Source organism: Pholcus phalangioides, unplaced genomic scaffold (assembly GCF_987345545.1).
Source record: "Pholcus phalangioides strain wild (caught in Gottingen) unplaced genomic scaffold, Ppha-v1.0 ptg000011l_1, whole genome shotgun sequence".
In the NCBI taxonomy this organism is placed as follows: domain Eukaryota; kingdom Metazoa; phylum Arthropoda; class Arachnida; order Araneae; family Pholcidae; genus Pholcus; species Pholcus phalangioides.
In genome coordinates, this window is record NW_028301604.1 from 6,957,458 (window position 1) to 6,975,446 (window position 17,989).

Here is a 17,989-nt window from a genome sequence, read left to right on the forward strand (position 1 = left end):
AATTTCATAAAACACAAAACTACTATAACAACAAGAATGCGGGTAATAACATCCATAAATACCTTATTTTGATTTTTTCACACAGTACTTCCAACTTATTGGACTAGCAGCAACTACTATTTATGACATAGAATGAAAGAAGTTAATTCAATAATGAATACGATAATACAACACTCTGAATAATATACATTTGAGATTCGCACATAAAACACTGCATACATTTTTTTTTTTTTCAAAATGAACACTAACTGTGACAAAATACTCAAGCTTTAGATTTTTCACATCATCTCTATGACTAGATAATAAAAACACACAAGCAACTATACTAACCATTTACACAAAACTTACTGATCAATACAAGATATGCATTGCAATGATGAAAACTCCCTTGCAAAAGTAATGGACTTTACATGTATACCTTCAACATCACACTTTATAGACTGAAAATGTACAGGAGGTCTCTGCTGTGAATGTTTGACAGCTTTAGTGTTTGACCTACAAAAGAAAATGTGAAAGCTATATGCTAGTTCATTACAACAAATGGTGATGACAGAATTTAAGTACTAAAAACTAACAAATCAAAGAAAAAGACATCCTGAATTTTAATCCTGTGATAAAAGTTTACTTGTCTTCACCAGGAACAATTTTTCTGTCCAAAATTAGACCTGCCAACCTTCAGAAAGTAAAAATCCTGTAACTCTCTCACGAAAATCCTGAAAGTTCCAGCAAACATACTTTTGTATGTGTATAATTTTTTATGGAAGAACAAACATGAGAACCATGTGAACTATATTTTATGGGACATTCACATAATTTTCATTATCATTTGCTGTTTGGATATTCTGAACAATTGTACTGTTTCTCCAATGATAATTCCATGAATTTTAAATATTTACTGGACATACTCATCATGCCTAACATTTATTTCATGAAATATTCAGCTCCCAATTTCTCAGCAAAGCCACAATTTTTAGCAATAAAACTGAGATTTTTTCCCAAAATTGGCACTTTCTGGTGTACCAATCCCAATTTTCCACAGCTTTTGATATGAAATATGAGAGAAAATTTGACGATTGATTTATCTACCAGCCATCCTTACCCCAGCTGGGGAAAAATGTAAAAAAAAACAGGTTTTTGAGGCAAAATGAGATTTTTCCAAATAAAAATTTGGGGTTCATTTAATTTTAAAAAATAGCAAGCGGTATATTGCATGACTCAATTTTTTTTTCCAAGTGAAGTATTCCAATTAATTTTTTAATTGGCAAAACATTTCTATAGGGTGCAAGCCTATGTTTGCACACTTCAGATTACGGTGACTGTATTTTTAAATGTAAAAGTTTAGAAACGAGATTGTGTGGTTACTAATTTTGAGGTAGCCTAAATTTAAATGCATTACTGAGGAATGAGAAAAAAGAAAAACAATTTAATTAGCAGCTGTTGTTTAATTGATAAGATTCTCTTGAACTAAGGGGGGCTATTGTGAGTATGAGGTATCGGTATCTCTTGATGATACCAACTGCCTGTATGGTAGAAATGTTTTGTGTTGATATTCAAAGATACAGATTGAAATAATTTGTAACACTTGACTCATTAAATTTGAAAAGGATCAAAACACTTCTGAATAACATATTTTATCTATTAAAATGAATATTGTCTTTTTTTATGTAAAAATAATTTCGGAGCTAAATTTAGGAAAATTTTCGCTATATATCCTCATTAAAATGATATTTTCACGTTTTGGTTGAACAGATTATCGTTAATTGATATAAATAGAGGGAGGGGATAAATACATGTTGTACGGGCCTATTAAATGACAAAAAAATGACAAAATTAAATTAAAAACAATTTTATTTATCTAAACATAGAAAAACTATGAAAATTACAGCTTTTGTAATGAAATTTTTTTAACTTTAAAGTTACAAAACAAGCTGTAACCATTTAGCTAGTACAGTGATACCTCGGGTAACAGAGATAATTTTGTTCCAGAATCATGTTTGTTAGCTGAAAAGCGATTTCCCATAGGATTCTATGGAAAATCATTCAATTTGTTCTAGAAATGGAAAAATTTGAAATTTCATAAAACACTAAGAAGCACTGTAAAAAAAGACAAATATTAACCAGACTGGGAAAATTAAATAAATAAGTTGTATTTGTATTTGAAAAACAACTTCATAATTAGATGAAGGAGAATTTGCAGGCAGATGAAAGATACTAAACATCTTTTTATTTCAAGCTATGTACAAAACCAAACACCAGTTTTAGTCTGCCAAAGCTGATGTTGACACAACTCAGTCGAGTTTGTAGGTGTCCCCCATAAATTTTGTCAGCTCTTCTGTATCTGATGCATGCAAATGGAAAAGACAAGCTCCTAGAATGTATAGACTTCACTTTGATGCTATGGAGTCTTGCATTGAAAGAATGTGCTCTGAAAACATTGAAAATGCATTTAAAAAAAAGGAGCCTATCAGCTGAATCTTTCATTTTACATGAAATAGTTCAAAAACTTTCAGAAAGAGAAGCTACATCTGGAAAAGATTCCAAGGTGGAAATGAGTCTATTGGGTTTGAGTAACAGTAATTCTGATGATGATTGGCACTAAAATTCAGCCAAAAACGTGGCTGTTTTATGTTAGCATGTGCATCAGGGTTTAAGCTACAGTCGTATTTTTCGCAAAATGCGAAATAAAATCGTAGAATGCTAAAGAAGTGGTAGCCACTTTCGCAAAAATGCATACAGGAAGTACAGAATGAGTAGAAATCCAACCATCAATCATTACATTAGCATTGTAGCATTTTGCTAAAGCTTTTCTCCCCATTTTCGCTTTTTTGCGAAAGAAATTTTTTTATCTAGCTTAAACCCTGATGTGCATCCATGTCAACTAATATGTTCGTTAGCTGAGACAGAAAAATCATGTAGAAATCTTCATCAGCCAAATTTATAACCCAAGGTATCACTATATATTCAAGATTCTGTCATGAGAGGGACCATTTCAGATTGCATTCTAAGAGTAGATAGTTCCATTTGTCTGTTTCACCCTTTTTGAACTAAGAATACACCATCAATCAACTGCTTTAACAAGGGGGATTGTTTATTAAGGGTTAATTCCAGGTTGTGGTGCACAGGGAGTTTTTCTCTAATAGGGTTGTTAATAAATGGAATAGCTTACTGCTGGTGGTTGTGAATTCTAATGCAATTAATACGTTTAAAAAGAAGTGCGATAAATCAAGAAGCTATCCATACTTAGATAAGACAACCAGTCTTTTTTATTGGCAGTAAAAATATATATATTTTTTGTAATATATGCTTTTATATTGGATTGCTGTATTTTGGTTATTTGACATCAATACTTTTTATGGGCATAATTTTTTCAGCCATCTTGATGGGTAATTTGCCTGTCATGTCCTTTGTATTTGTATAAGTAATAAAAATTACTTCAATTGCAGTGAGATGTCCAAAGTAAAATTAAATTCTAATAGTTTTACTATCAAGAATAGTTAGATAGAAGAATTGCTTTGGTCCTTAACAAGGCCAACCTTCACCAAACTTGTTTGTTTTTTCATTCATGTTATAATAAAATTTAATTTTGATTTCATAAAATTTAATAAATTCAATACTTACACATTTTTAATTACAAGTTTGAAATGTTGACTTATTAGGGGTATTAAATAGTTTTCATAACAGGTATAGTTCTCACATTTTGGCTTATATGCGATATTAAGCTATAAAGATCTTGCTTTTAAAAAAATTGCATTAGCATACTAAACTACTAAAAATCCCACTTATCATACCAATGGTATCTAAGAACAAATCATTCTATACGAGGGTTTTTAACAGCTGGCTGATAAAAGCATTTGTATGGATAGTGGAGAGTAACATCATCCTCGGATAAATCATTCTATGTTTAAAACAATATTGAAATTTGTACTTGATAAAAATTGAAAAACACACTTATATATGCAACTAACATTCATTAATTTAACCAATTTAAATATTCTGGAGTAATATCTTTATAAAATATCACTGCAAAACCATGAACTTTTCTTTGACAGAGCATCGCCTTGAATGAACAAAATTCCTTATTATGAGCTATGAAAAATTTCTCCATGTTGTAGCATAACTGAAAAGCATGGAAAGGATGGGGAAATTAAGAGTTGTGGAAAGCTTCTAGTTTTATTATGACACTCGAAATTTATTTAATAAATTTACTTTTGAAAAGAAACATATCTTGTTTCCCAACGGTGACAATAATTACCATAGTGTATTGGCTACTTCCACAATGCCTGTAATAAATTCCATTCCAGAGATAAAAAATCTTGTCTATACAGTTATCACTCTTTAATGACTTCACTTTCTCTATAGGAAAGAAATTTCTTGGAAGAAACTTTAGAACAGTTTCTCTCAAAGTGGGCAATATCGCCCACCGGGTGGGGGGGTGTGAAGGAAGTTCCTGCGGCGGTAGAAGCTTTGGGTTTAGTATACAATCCTATGGGTTGGATTGATTCGGGGGCAATGAGGAGAGAATTTTTTGGGAAGAAGGGGACCGATGGAACAAACAGTTTGGGGAACTATGCATTAGAAGATTGTGGAGAAAGAGGTTTCTAATCTTCTGAGAAAAACTGAATTAATTCCAGCACAACCTGACTTTTCACCCCAAAAAACAAATACTTTATCACATTTATTTAAATAGTAATTAATGTGTCAATAATTAAAATAGGAATCTTATCATCTCTTATTAACTTATACTACATCATAAACAAGTTAAAAAAATCATATTATTCAAAATTGCCTGAAATATCAAAAATATCTATTTAAATTGCATGATTTTTTTGAATCAGAATTTAAATCAAGCTACCCTGATGCATGCTAGACTATTCATATTCAAACATGATAAAGAATATAAACTTATATACACTTATGTCAGATAATTTTCAAATAGAGAATTTACTTTTTCCCGTTTTGCCTGAAAAATACAGGTTTTTTACATGCAACCCTGATCCTACAATCAAACACATTTTAAAAATAAATTCATTCAAAAACATTTCAAGATGAATGGAACACCATGTTTGTTTTTTCTTCATACATTTGGATGGCTTTGATGACTGTTCATACAGGGTACTACGCTCAGAGTCCAGGTAGTGCAATGCTACAAAACCTTATCATAATAAGGGGTGGGTTGCTTTCTTAGCCCCTAAATGATCATGGATGAGGAATCATTATTTGATCATTTTTGTCGCACTGCTGTCGTTTTCTGCACACGAGGGCTAATTAGACTGGGACCTACAATTTATTGCTGATTCCAAAGGGCAGGCTTGTTTTTTATACTTGATGATAGTCAAGTTCTCTTTGCAGCCATTTTTCTACAGAATGAACATGGTTCCATAGAATTGATGCAAAAACTAGCTCCATTCTGTCGCTGCCTCTATAATCAGAGACTAGCCTGTGTGTGTCCACTTTTCAATTAAAAAAGGTTGGTAGAAACAAGGCCAAGAAATGAATATTAAAACTAAACTTATATACTTATATATGATAATATAAAACCTATATTTTACTTGGTATGTTTCAGATATTAATAAACTGAGAGGAAACTGCAGAAGAAGCTCAAAGCAAAAAATTTGGTCTTTCTTTCATGATGTTTATTTTTATGGCAGTTTTTCAGAAAACAGGGAAACCTGCATCAGAGCAACTGAAGAGAGAGAAATATTCAAATTGTCCAAAGACACAGGTTTGAAAATTGAAAGACATTTTGATGCAATAAAAATGCAGACAAATGACTTGAAAGTTCCAACTCAGGATGAGGCCCACATGCAAATCTAAAACTAGGGAGGCAATTGCCCTTGGCAGCAATCCTGAAGGGGCATCGAATTTTGAGAGAAACAAAAAGCCAGTTACAAAATCATCTAATTTTATGGTGAAACGGGACAGGGCAGAAAAATTATGTTTGCTCTCCACCCCAGAAAATCCTTGTTATGACCCTGCCCTTGTGGCAATTTGTTGATCACCCTCTTTAGCGCTAACTAAAGTGAAGGGATTGCAAGTGAATGATTGTTCTTTGAGTAGTTGTAGAGCATCCTGCTTTTTAGCAAGCAGACATGGAATATCAACAACACTCAGGTCTACAACAATATAATTATTCAATAATTATAATTCACTCAAAGTTAGAAAATTTGATGGCAGTGCTACACACAACAAGCATTACACAGAAACAAGCTTCATGTCAGGCTCACTACACATACACACACATTCCAACATGTACCAATTCGTTAGAAGTTCCACAGAGAAATATGGACTAGGTGCATGTGTTGTTCAGTAGAAATGCCTGCTACTTCTTGTATATAGTATGATAAGTAGAGCCTGGATTATATGCATATGCATATTTTTTTCTTTTTAGCATTAATGCATACAAATGCATAAAACCAAAGAATTTTCAGAATAAGTGCATGTTTTTGAAGGTTAGCGTAATTACTTTTTTATAATAGATATACAGAAAAACTGGATGTTGTGAAGATTTTTATTTTTTGAGATGTTGAAAAAATTATTAAAGGAAAAACTTATCTCTGCCTCTACCAGAAGAGGAACACAGGTCTTTCGTTTCCTGGACGAATGCTCTCACCACTAAGCTACAGAGGAGATAGAGATTTTCCTTCACTTGGAGCAATAAAAAAAAAAATCAACATCTCGAAAAATAAATATCTTCACAACATCCAGTTTTTCTGCATATCTTGCATTAACAAGTGGAGAGCGACATCATGTCATACACTTTTTTATAATTTTTCAAATAAATATTGCTAATATAGTACATTTTCTCTTTTGCAGTCACCAACGGAACAAAAAAATTTGTAAAAGAGAGGTGACCATTATCAGGGGTTTGAAATGCATACTTCTATTATACAGAAAGAAAATATTACTTGGCCGTAAAAGAAGGGTGATCGCATCTGAGGGGTGTCTGTTAAGAGGGGGGGGGGTACTGTATTTTCATAACATTGGTTTTTCTGCCGCAGGTGGAATTTGGTGAATTAATAGAAATGTTTGTATTTTCCAAACATCAAGTGTTCTATTTTTAAGGCTTTTTCTAGAGATACGTCAAAAGCATTCAATTTTTTAAAAAATAGTGTAATTATTAGTAGTGTTATTAATTTGGAATTCTTTTGTAACTGTTATTTCGTTACTGAGCAGCTATAACAAACTAGAATTTAAAAATGCCTAAATAAAAAATATGTACTTTTTGCATAAGCAGTATATGCTGGGATATTTTTTGTAAATGAATATACAATAAGAAATAGAACATTCATTTTTTAAAAGCACATCTGCTTTTTTGCATGTAGTGATTTTTTAAATACATACTTTCTCATTTTTGGTAATTAACTTTTTCAGGACTTTTTGTGTATATTGGGTTTTTAATGCATATTTTGGCATTTCTGGGTGCATATTTGCATATTTTTAGAGTATATTTGCCATTTTTTTAATGCATATAACCTGGGCTCTAATGATAAGTGTAAGATAACAAATGAAATGGCATGGCCCCCTCCAATTGTTTCTAAAATAGCCTATACCTTCTTTAATGTACATTCATTCTTCTTAACAAAACCCTGGAACTTTTCTCTAACTCCCAATCGCATTTCATCTGTTATCACCACAAAAGCTGTGAATCACGACAGTACTTAATTGTCCGGGGAAAATATATTGCAAAAATTTTGTATTTTTGTTAATTTTTTCTCTCTTTTCAAAATGAAGTGTTCCGGAATCTGCCACAAAGCTGGGCTGGAAAAGATCTCTGCAATGGGATAAGTCCAGTGGCAAAGTTCTGGCTTTATTCATTCATGCCTGCTATGCCAAAGGGGGGTTCCGCGTCAGTTGAAGCAGAAGAAGCAGTCATAGACAAGACGGCTTCAACACAAGTGTAAAGCAGAATTGTTGAAAGCCAAGGTACTGAAAAGTTCAAATAGCATTGTTCAAAGGTGCAAAAATTGTTTACTGTCCACCACACTTGCACCTCATCTATTCCGTGGTTACCTCCGTAGATGGCCAAAATTTCACAGAACAGTTGTGGTTGTTTTATAGAGTAAATTAATCATGTAACTTAATGTTACTACCTATTAATGTTATTAACATCTAAATTATTAACATCATACTACCAATTTTAATGATGTGATAACAGAATATCAGCAAAATTACAATAAACTCCTTTTGAAAAAATTAAAAAGCGAACTTTTGCAATTTGAAATAGAATAGACTTACCTAGACAATTCAACGACGATTTTTTTCAGAGGGAGCAGATCCACTTCGTTTAGTTATAGGTTTGGAGCCTTTATGAATTGGAATAAGAGATCGCCTACGATATCCGATTGCTTCCTCAGATGTTTTTCTGTTGCTTGATTTTGCTGGACTGTTGTTGTTGCCACATTTTTTTGCAACAGGTTTGTCAGGTGATTTACTTAAATTAGCTTTTTGGGTGCTGTGTTTAGGAGTTGTGGATGAATCTTCAAGGCAAGCAAGTTTCTCCCATTGCTGTCGAAGCTGTTGAAATCGTGGGGATTTATCTTTATTTGCATCTGTAAAACCTTCAGAGTCTTGTAATTGATTTCCAAATCCTCCAGCAGCAACATTTTCATCGGTTGTTTCCTTCAATGTTCTTGTTCTAAAATCCCAGGTTACATCATCATGAGCAACTGGTTCAGCAGCTTGAGGAGAAAATTTTGAATTACCATAATTTTCTGTTATGCTCCAGCCTGATGTTTCTTCATGGCAGGATGATTTCGAGTCATTTTGATTTTTGACACAGTCAATCTGAGAAGTTGGTACTATTTTACTTGTGAATGGTTGATCTCCACCCTTTTCTGATGCCAAGGCTAAAACTGAACTCAAGTTCAAATTGAATGGCACATTTTCAAATGCTAGCTTCACCAAAGATGCAAGCTTTAAAAGCAAATTTTTTGCGAGACGAAATGTCAGCAAATAGAGAAGTGATGTTGGAGAATACCACACTCTTATTATTTCTACGCATGTCAATAAATGCAAAAACCAGGAATGGAAACAGCACAAGCTAGAGATTTTAAAAAAATGAAATGCTTTAATTGAAAAGAGGCACAGATTCAAAAAGTCATACTTCTTTTGGTATTTGCTTGAAAAATTTGGTAAAAAAACATGAATCAGTGTAAGTTTAGTTTCATGTAGAGATATATTGGAATAAATTAATTTAACTATTTGATTGGTTTTTGGTTCAGTTTATGTTGTTTTCAATAAAATTTTTTAAGAATTTTCTATAACAGAATTTTAAGACATGCTCGGAAGATAGTTGCAGAATTTGGAAAATATTATTGAATTAATTGGTAAGTTTCAAATTGTGTGGCAAAATCTGATAGAGGGACGTAATTCTCATTGATTCTATACTACCACAGTAGGGTGCCTGGGACATACTGGAAAAACACTTTTCTATGAGGTTCACAACAAAATATTTAGCTGGACGGTTCCCTTATAGCAGGTATCTTCACTTTATCACTCACTGGAGCACCCAAGACTGCTCAATGACTGTGCCTTATTTTCTGTTTGGTAGTGCTCAATAGAGAACTCAATTGAATTGTCGTGCAAAAATTCAATTTTACTGGTCTCTGTTAAAGAGCTTTTTTCAATCAAGAAATCCCAACATTTTTACAAGTAAAACTTTCAAAACAGCAGCAGTTAGAAAAAATTATTTACAGCTTTTGGAAGAATAAGGTGAAACTCTCATTAGGTTCTAATTATAGTTTGTAAAAATTTAACCATGCCTTTTTTATTTGCTGGAAAAAAAAAATTCTCCCCATATATTTTTTTTGTTTTATTACAGATTATTTTGAAAACAGAAAGATAACTTACTCTTAATAAAATAAAAGTCTGCAGTCTAATAAAAGAAATAACTGGTTATTTACATGGAAAAAAATGTTAAAAAGGAAGAAAGTGAAGTGAAAAATTATTGATATAAACAGCCAAGTCAAACTTAAAAATATAAAAAGTAGTCTTCACCAGAAATTCAAAAAACATTGAATCACTTACTTCAGTGATCCAACAACAAAGGCATAAAATTTCAGAGAACCATTATCAAAAGATTGATTAGACACATCCTTCACTAACGTCAAATATAGCTCATCTTTTTTCTCTGCAATAAAAATAAAATTGATTTGTTACCTACTTTCATATTTTAAAATTATCACATCTTATTAGGAATGTTTATGCACATAAATACACTGCAATAGAATCATTTTTTATTATTACTTTTTTTTAATCTTAGACATCTAAATTTAAAAGAGTAAGAGAGGGTTTAGCCCCATTTACATAGGAAATAAAAAAGTCTGTAGCTTTCACTCAGCAACAGAAGACAAAGGATTATGAGGAAAGGGGCATAAAATCCCATAAATCTACCAAGAAAGATGGTATATATCTTTCTATCAGTAAGAAAGGTGAAAATAGCACACAGAAGTTTAAGCACTAAAAATGGTTGAAATAGGCATGCAAAATGGCACTAAAAATGCCTAAAATAAGCACTTAAAAAAGATATTTTCTTCCTTCCATAAATTATGTAACTAAAAAATAAGATATTAAATGTCCAAAAACTAGCTGAAAAATTGGTTGCACTTAATCCGTCTACTATTTCAATCGTAATTTATAATAGCTGCATTATTATCCAAGTTAAATTGATTTCAAGCCCAAAATAAAATTTTAGTGGACCCTCATTTAAGTCGATTCCAGAATAATTGTTACCCGACACGGAGCCTGTAGAGAAAATGATCTGTGGGACTTTTTTGAGTTGCCAATATTTCGCGTTTATTTGTTGTATTATTTCTAATAATCATTATCATTTCTATAGTTGAGCTAGTATTCGCTACCCTGTTCTACTGTTGTAAAAATTGTAAACTTTGTTTTTATATTACCACATATGGCCCTGTGTGGCTGCATTTGTCACACGCCCCTAAGGGTGACTCTAGTCAATTTAATCGAATACTAAATATGTGTGTAAAATAAATAGCCATGGTTGTTTACAGTGCATTTTGTGATGTAAAAAATAAAATCAAAACAACATGGGTCCAAAGCCTTGTCTGCACCTACACCACTTTGCGTGAGCCATGACGTCAACTGCTAGCTTCTTGGGACAGTCATTGGTTAGCTATACATATACAATTCAGTGCAATACCTGAGCAAGACATGTTATGTGAAGCATGTGGAAAAACAAATTTCTAATTTTTTTCTGCATTTTTAATATGGGTTGCATTCATATGAAACCAAATCAATCATGTCTAAAACCATCTGGTCAAAGCAAAGTTAATGCATGGCGCATCACCAAAAAAAATTATGTATCTCTCAGATCACTTATTCATGTTTAAATGGGGCTGGAAGGGGGAAGAGCTTTCTGATAATAATAAACTGAAAGTTGGAAAATTTAAAAAAAAAAAACATTTTTTTTATTCTCAATGCTGAAAATAGCCAAGTTTGACACAATATAGCCTCTGAAATTCACTAATAAACTTAAAACCATGTTAAAATAAGCATTTATGGCAATAAAAGTTTAAAAAAGAAATTTTTACAAAAAAAGTTTGAAAATAGAGAAAAAAAAGGAATTTATGGTATTTTGACCGAACTGCCGGGCTCTAGTGATAAAATATGATTGGCTCCTATAAATTTTTGCTGGTGCTTTCAAGCCCTTTTATATATCTAATCAACAAAAATAAATTTACAAAAACCATTTTTAGAAAATCGAAATACAGATACATCATTGAAACATTAGTTTTTTCAAAAATATTTTATGAACACAATTTCAATAAAAATTAAATTGTCTCAATTTTAGTGAGTAAAAGAAAGTATGTGAGTATATATATATTCCAGAATAAATTTTCATTCCTGTGTATAGTATGTACAAAAACTATTTTTAAAGAAGGAAACTCAAACATCATCCAAAATATACTTAAATAGTAGTAAAAACTTTTTTCCAGAATTTTAAAACTTGAGTATACCATTCAAAACTGACTGCTGAATAATTTTCCAAATTATTTCGGATACAAATTCTTCTTTAGGTGGTGAGAGAACTCCATCAGATAGAAACTTGAAGAGAGCTTTAGCAAAAACTAGCACATTACTTTCAAGGTTATGATGCTGAAAAGACAATTGGAAAAATTAAAATGCAGGAAATAAACAATGTAGGTAACATAGATATACAATAAGACTTCCATACAAACAATATCATCCACTACAATAATGTACAGGATGATACAAAAGTCACAAGATTTTTTAAAACGAAATAACTTTTCAAATACAGTCAAACCTCTATCTCGAAACTGATGGGACTGAAAAAATTTCGAGAGTTTTCAAGAAATAGAGTTTTCTTAGTTAAGTAAAGAAAAACATGCAAAAAATGGCAAAAAGTTTGATTGATAAAAACTAAAAATACCATACTGCACATACTTTTACTACTGCACATAATGAAATTATTGGTTAAACAGGCTATTATGCCAACTATTGTGTAACTCAATCAATGTTCAATCGTACTATATGCAACTACAATAAAATATGTTCAACAGACTGAAATAATATTCTGCTTTATAAAGGTGCAAATAAAAGCACTAATCATTGAACAGACTATATTTTGATTCCATATAAGACAGTTTCTGTTTCATACAGTGCCCATCTTACAGAGGTTTCACTGTAATATACATGGTGATCACTCAATTCCCCTAGCAGCATTTTACTAGTTAACTGTTGATCCTAGAGGCATATGTTCAATCAGAAAAAGTATCCAAATAATGTGAAGAATTTTGGTAAGTCATTCATGTTTATAGGGGTTGTATACTGTATAAAAAGTTTTTTTACATAAAGTAATTTTCTTATTTTAATAACTTTACAACCACTTGCAACATGAATGATGCATCTAAGTTCTACACGTTATTTGGATAATTTTTCTAATTGGAAGTATGCCTCTAGAATTAAGTTTGCAAGTAAAATGTGGCAAGGGGAATTAAGTAATCACATTGTATATATTTAAAGCTGAATTTCACAGACAATTTTTTATGAACTATTCCTCTGGCCCACGGAATTCATAAGTTTCAACTCAATTCAAAATGTTTGTGACCACTTTGAACAGCACATCAATTGCTAAAAATAGCGTACACAAATTTTAGCCCATTGGTGCATTTCACGATGCAATAGCGGTTCAAAGTAAATGTATCCTTTGACTGGTACAGTGTTTTATATTTAGGATCATTGAAAATCACTCATTATATCGAGATTCTCATAATCATACTTGTTATAACAGACTTTTACAGTATAACTAAGATATTACTTTCAAATTTACCTTATATTTTGGATCATTGAAAATATCAAATATACTATCGATAGAGCCCTCTAGTTCTTCAAACAGACCTAAAAAAATATAGATCACAATGTATAATACTATAAAACACACAATTTGTACACTCTTTTTCCCAAAAGGTAGACAATTTCAAAAAATGTGAAATACAACCTGAGTGAAATACAGGGGTCGCAAAAATATTTTTCCATGGTTAAAGATGTGAATAACTCGGGAATATTTTAAATAAAGGAAAGTAATAAATGCCTCAATTAAATTTATAAAGTGAAAACCATTAAAAGATAGCAAAAAAAAATTTCCCAATAAATCATAGACAAAAGGACAATAGAAAAATAAATGTTTAGTAAGTATTACGTAGTTAGATGTAAAAGTTTAAATACATCACAAAAAATTAAGTTTTGAAATAAAGCTGGAGATAAGTTATACTAGCAACCAATAAAATCTTTTCCAAATTCCATCGTATTTGAATATTGTCTAGTTTTCACAAACATGACTAGCTAAGACACTCCCTACATTTTTTAATGGGATTCATATATGCCTAAAAACAGAATATGCAAAAATCTGTGACGTGTGTTGCAGAACAATCTCGAAGAATTTTAAGAAAAATGTAGAAAACACTATTATATGGGAATTTTCATTGCAGAACATTTCCAGTCAGCCAAGGGTTCCTTGCAGAGCAATGCAAAACATTCTGCTTTGGGGCATATATGGTGCTTTGTGCTGGTATGGAAAATGTTTATCAGAAGCCATAGCGTTGTTAACATTGTTGTATTTAGAGTGACATTGCTCCTGTTGTAATTTTCATTCCGGTCTACATGGAATTGATGAGAATGGCAGCTAGTAGTCATCTAAGAGTAACTTTTTTCTCAATAGCAATATTCCAGGGTTATAAACAGATACAAAGTAAAATCTTCACGTACACCTTGAAACTAAATCAACTCCACTATTTCTTAGCAACAGACACACTGTACAGTGATACCTTGACTAACGAAGATAATTAATTCCAAAATTACATTCGTAAGCCAAAATCTTCATTAGCCAAAACGCGATTTCCCAGATTTCTATGGAAAAATTATTTACTTTGTTCTAGGTACTGCCCAAACTTTTAAAGATAGGTTTTTTAAAACACTGAAGAACCACAGTAAAAAAAACAAAAACTGACCTATGACTGAAACTAACTGAAGTCAAGATTATGAGACATTATCTAAAATTGGACATACAAGAATTTACAAGAGGATGAGAAACTGAAGATCTTTCTATGTTATGCTACCCAGTCGTGTTCATCAGTATCCCCATCCATTTGTGATCTGATTAGCTCATTTCCGAGCCTAATACATGCAGATTTATAACCAATTCCTAGAAAGTACAGATTGTTCAGTTTGATGTTGAAAAATAATGTGTATCTAGACGTCATTCCCAAAAAGGGGAATATCGCTCCCTAGAGGGGATGGAATGGTCCAAGGGGGCAGTAGACGCTATTTGTTTAGTATAGGATCCTATGGGCTGACTTGAGTTTAGAAGCAATAGGATTAAAACTTTTGTAAAGGGGCCGATGGAACAAAAAGTTTGGTGCCCTATGATCTAGACCAGTGTTTCCCAACCTGTGTCCCGGCACCCTAGGTTACCACGATATCACCTAAGGGGGTGCCGCGAGATATTATGGAGATAAATAAAAAAATATTACAGTCTACTTAAGTTCTTAAAATTAAAATAAATTAAGTCAAATTAATTACTATCATGCATGACAGACTCATTGGATAAGTCGCCATCTGGTGGCAGTGTCAGCAATATGAGCTTTGGCCTGAGTTAAGTCTGGCTGTTCATGTACGACCCCGTTCAGCCAACACCATCTATAGCAGAAAGAATTCGCGTGAAGCTTGTGACATCACTGAAGAAGTTCGTTTCACCTATAATCATTGGATATACTGCAAAAAAGGTAAAGATATTGCATGCAATGGCTACAGGTGAAATGGACTTCTTCAGTGACGTCACAAGCTTCGCTTTGAAGTTTTCTGCTACAGATGGTGTTGGGTCAGCGCACACTAGCGCTAAGGAAAGAGGAATTGTTGGCTTTGTAGTTTATTGGTCTAGGGCGCTCACCCAGCAAGTGAAAGAACGTGGATTCGATTCGCAGCAAGGCCAGTTGAATTTTCTTTCTTGGATTTATCTTCAAATCAGCCAGCTGTCAAAACCTTTGTAGTAATTGCGGAGAGTGACAACACCTTCAGATAATCAGAAAGACCTCATTTTCAACATTTATCAAGGTATGTACTTTCCATCTCTTTCCACTGAGAATCTCAACTGGGTTGTCTCACCATTTGATTTCACAGACAGTAAGGAGGAAATAAATTTCACTGCTTGCAAATGAGATAAATTTATTGAGCTTTGCTCCTATTCCACACTCAAAGATAAGTTCACCAAGAGTGAAGCGTCGGTGGCTGCTTCTGAGAGAGGAGTGTTCTAATGAAGAAAACAATTAACTTTTGCCCTTTTCAACATCATATCTGTCCGAGCAAGATTTATCTGCTATGGCGACAATAAAATGCAAAGCAAGAAAGACTACTACTATCCAAGCGTAGATGCAGCTCGCACAAATTCCTCTACAGAATTTCTAACGAATTGGTACATGTCGGAATGTGCGTGTATGTGTTGTGAATCTAATGTGAAGTTTGTTTCTGTGTAATACTTGTCATGTGTAGTGCTGCCACAGCAGCATGACAGATTGTGTCTTGGGAGATCGGGCACAGGTGGTAGGGGTGAGGGGGTAGGTCCAAACAAGTGTTGTTGGTCTCTGATTGGACAAAGGGAGAGATAGGTCTTGGAGAGGAAAATAAAAAGAGTGTGTGCCACACAAAGGGAAAATGAGTTAGATTTCCTTGTCTTATCACATTATACACATATTAGAATCCTGATAAATTCAATTCAACAATTTCTTTCTAAGTCTCTGTATGTAGGATATATTCATGATCCCATCAACCCTGATTTCTCAACCTCAAAATTTAATTCACCATACAACTATTATTACACCACACATGAACCTCAAACATTCCTCAGAGAAATGTCTAACATATTGATGATTGTTGGAAATTGTTGTATGTATATGTGTGTGAATATCATATCATATGAAGTTTGAATTGTGTATGTTTGTGTTCAAAGTTCTGCTATATATTTTTTAAATTGGAGGTGTAAGTTGCACAAACACATGATTTTATGTGTTTTGTAATTATGTTGCTGGTCTGCCTGTTCACTGTGGAGAGACTTACTTGAATAGGTGACCAGCTTCTACTCATGCCTCAAATATTCAAATATGGAAAACTAACATCAGTCGACCATCACTGTGCCATCTGTAAGATCAAACCCTTGATGCTAAACTATCACAAATATCAGGTGGCAATTTTATCATACTCTGATATAAAATTCTTTTTTTTCTCCATGCTTTTCTTCTATAAAAATTATTTAATAATAATAAACTATTTGAAAAAACTTAAGGTTCAACAAGTTTAAGAATAACAACTCACAGTGTTTGGTTTGCATAAGTCTCATCCACGCAGACTCTTCAATACTAATGCCATGATCTTCCTCGAGATCAGATGATGAAGAGCGTGGAGAAACTTTAAACACTTGTGGAGGACAATCAGAATCACTAGATTCTGAAATTTTTCTTCCTTCAGCTGCCCCTATAAAAAAACTTCAATTATAGTGAATTGGATTTTGACTCGACCAATTTATATAAATTTTACTTAAGGTTTCTAAAACTGTTGTTATTAATTTGAATTTTTTTCACTCTTTGAAATTACAGAATCATCAAAAGAGCAATCATCATAAAACCCACTTATTTAGCAAAATTAATTTCAGGTCTTTCCATTAACAAAATTACTTTATATGTAAAATATACATTTTAATATTTTGTTTTGATACAAAAACAGCTCACATATACGTGTCAACTTATTTGAAAAAACTGCATTCTCTAGTATTCATACTTTTTTTTTTAAATATACAAATATTTTTATCTATTGATAAAATACAGGGTGATCAGCGAATAAGCCCTTATTTCAAAATTAAATATCTCTACAACAAAGATTAATAGAATTATGCGGTAAACGGTACGTTTATTAGCAAAACTGTAAGAATGTTGTACAGAAATTTCGAAAATTTAGTTGTTTTTTTAATTTTTTAAAATTAAAAAAACAAAACTGGAGATTTTGGGGTTCCGAAAATCCTCATTTGTGTGAAGAGAAACCACTGCATTCGCCTAAAGTTATTGCATGGGCTGCGGTATGCGCCATGTGTGCTGACAAATTGTTCCAAAATTGTAACGTAACGTTCAGTAGTAATCGTTTCTTGCACGAAGAAGGGGCCGATAATGCCTCTGGCGCATACCGCAGCCCATGAAGTAACTTTAGGTGAATGCAGTGGTTTTTCTTCACACAAATGAGGATTTTCGGAACCCCAAAATCTGCAGTTTTGTTTTTTTTTTTTTAAATTTTATAAAAAACTAAATTTTCGAAATTTCTGTACAACATTCTTACACTTCTGCTAATAAACGTACCATTTACCACATAATTCTATTGATCTTTGTTGTAGAGATATTTAATTTTGAAATAAGGGCTTATTCGCTGATCACCCTGTATATGCACATATTAAAAAAATTATGACAATCAG

At 32.5% G+C, this 17,989-nt stretch overlaps 1 protein-coding gene across 1 annotated transcript in view; it reads right to left on the reverse strand.

Moving 5' to 3' along the window:
- Window positions 1–233: 233 nt before the first annotated feature.
- Window positions 234–17,989, reverse strand: part of LOC149079996 (uncharacterized) — a 39,980-nt gene continuing 22,224 nt past the window's right edge. The window contains exons 5-10 of the mRNA XM_089238913.1: window positions 16,846–17,004; window positions 13,313–13,380; window positions 11,979–12,117; window positions 10,027–10,129; window positions 8,236–9,040; window positions 234–495 (exon numbers count right to left, since the gene is read on the reverse strand). Of these exons, the coding sequence (XP_089095039.1) occupies window positions 8,245–9,040; window positions 10,027–10,129; window positions 11,979–12,117; window positions 13,313–13,380; window positions 16,846–17,004 (1,265 nt within the window). The 3' untranslated portion in view covers window positions 234–495; window positions 8,236–8,244. The remainder of the gene's footprint in view (window positions 496–8,235; window positions 9,041–10,026; window positions 10,130–11,978; window positions 12,118–13,312; window positions 13,381–16,845; window positions 17,005–17,989) is intronic.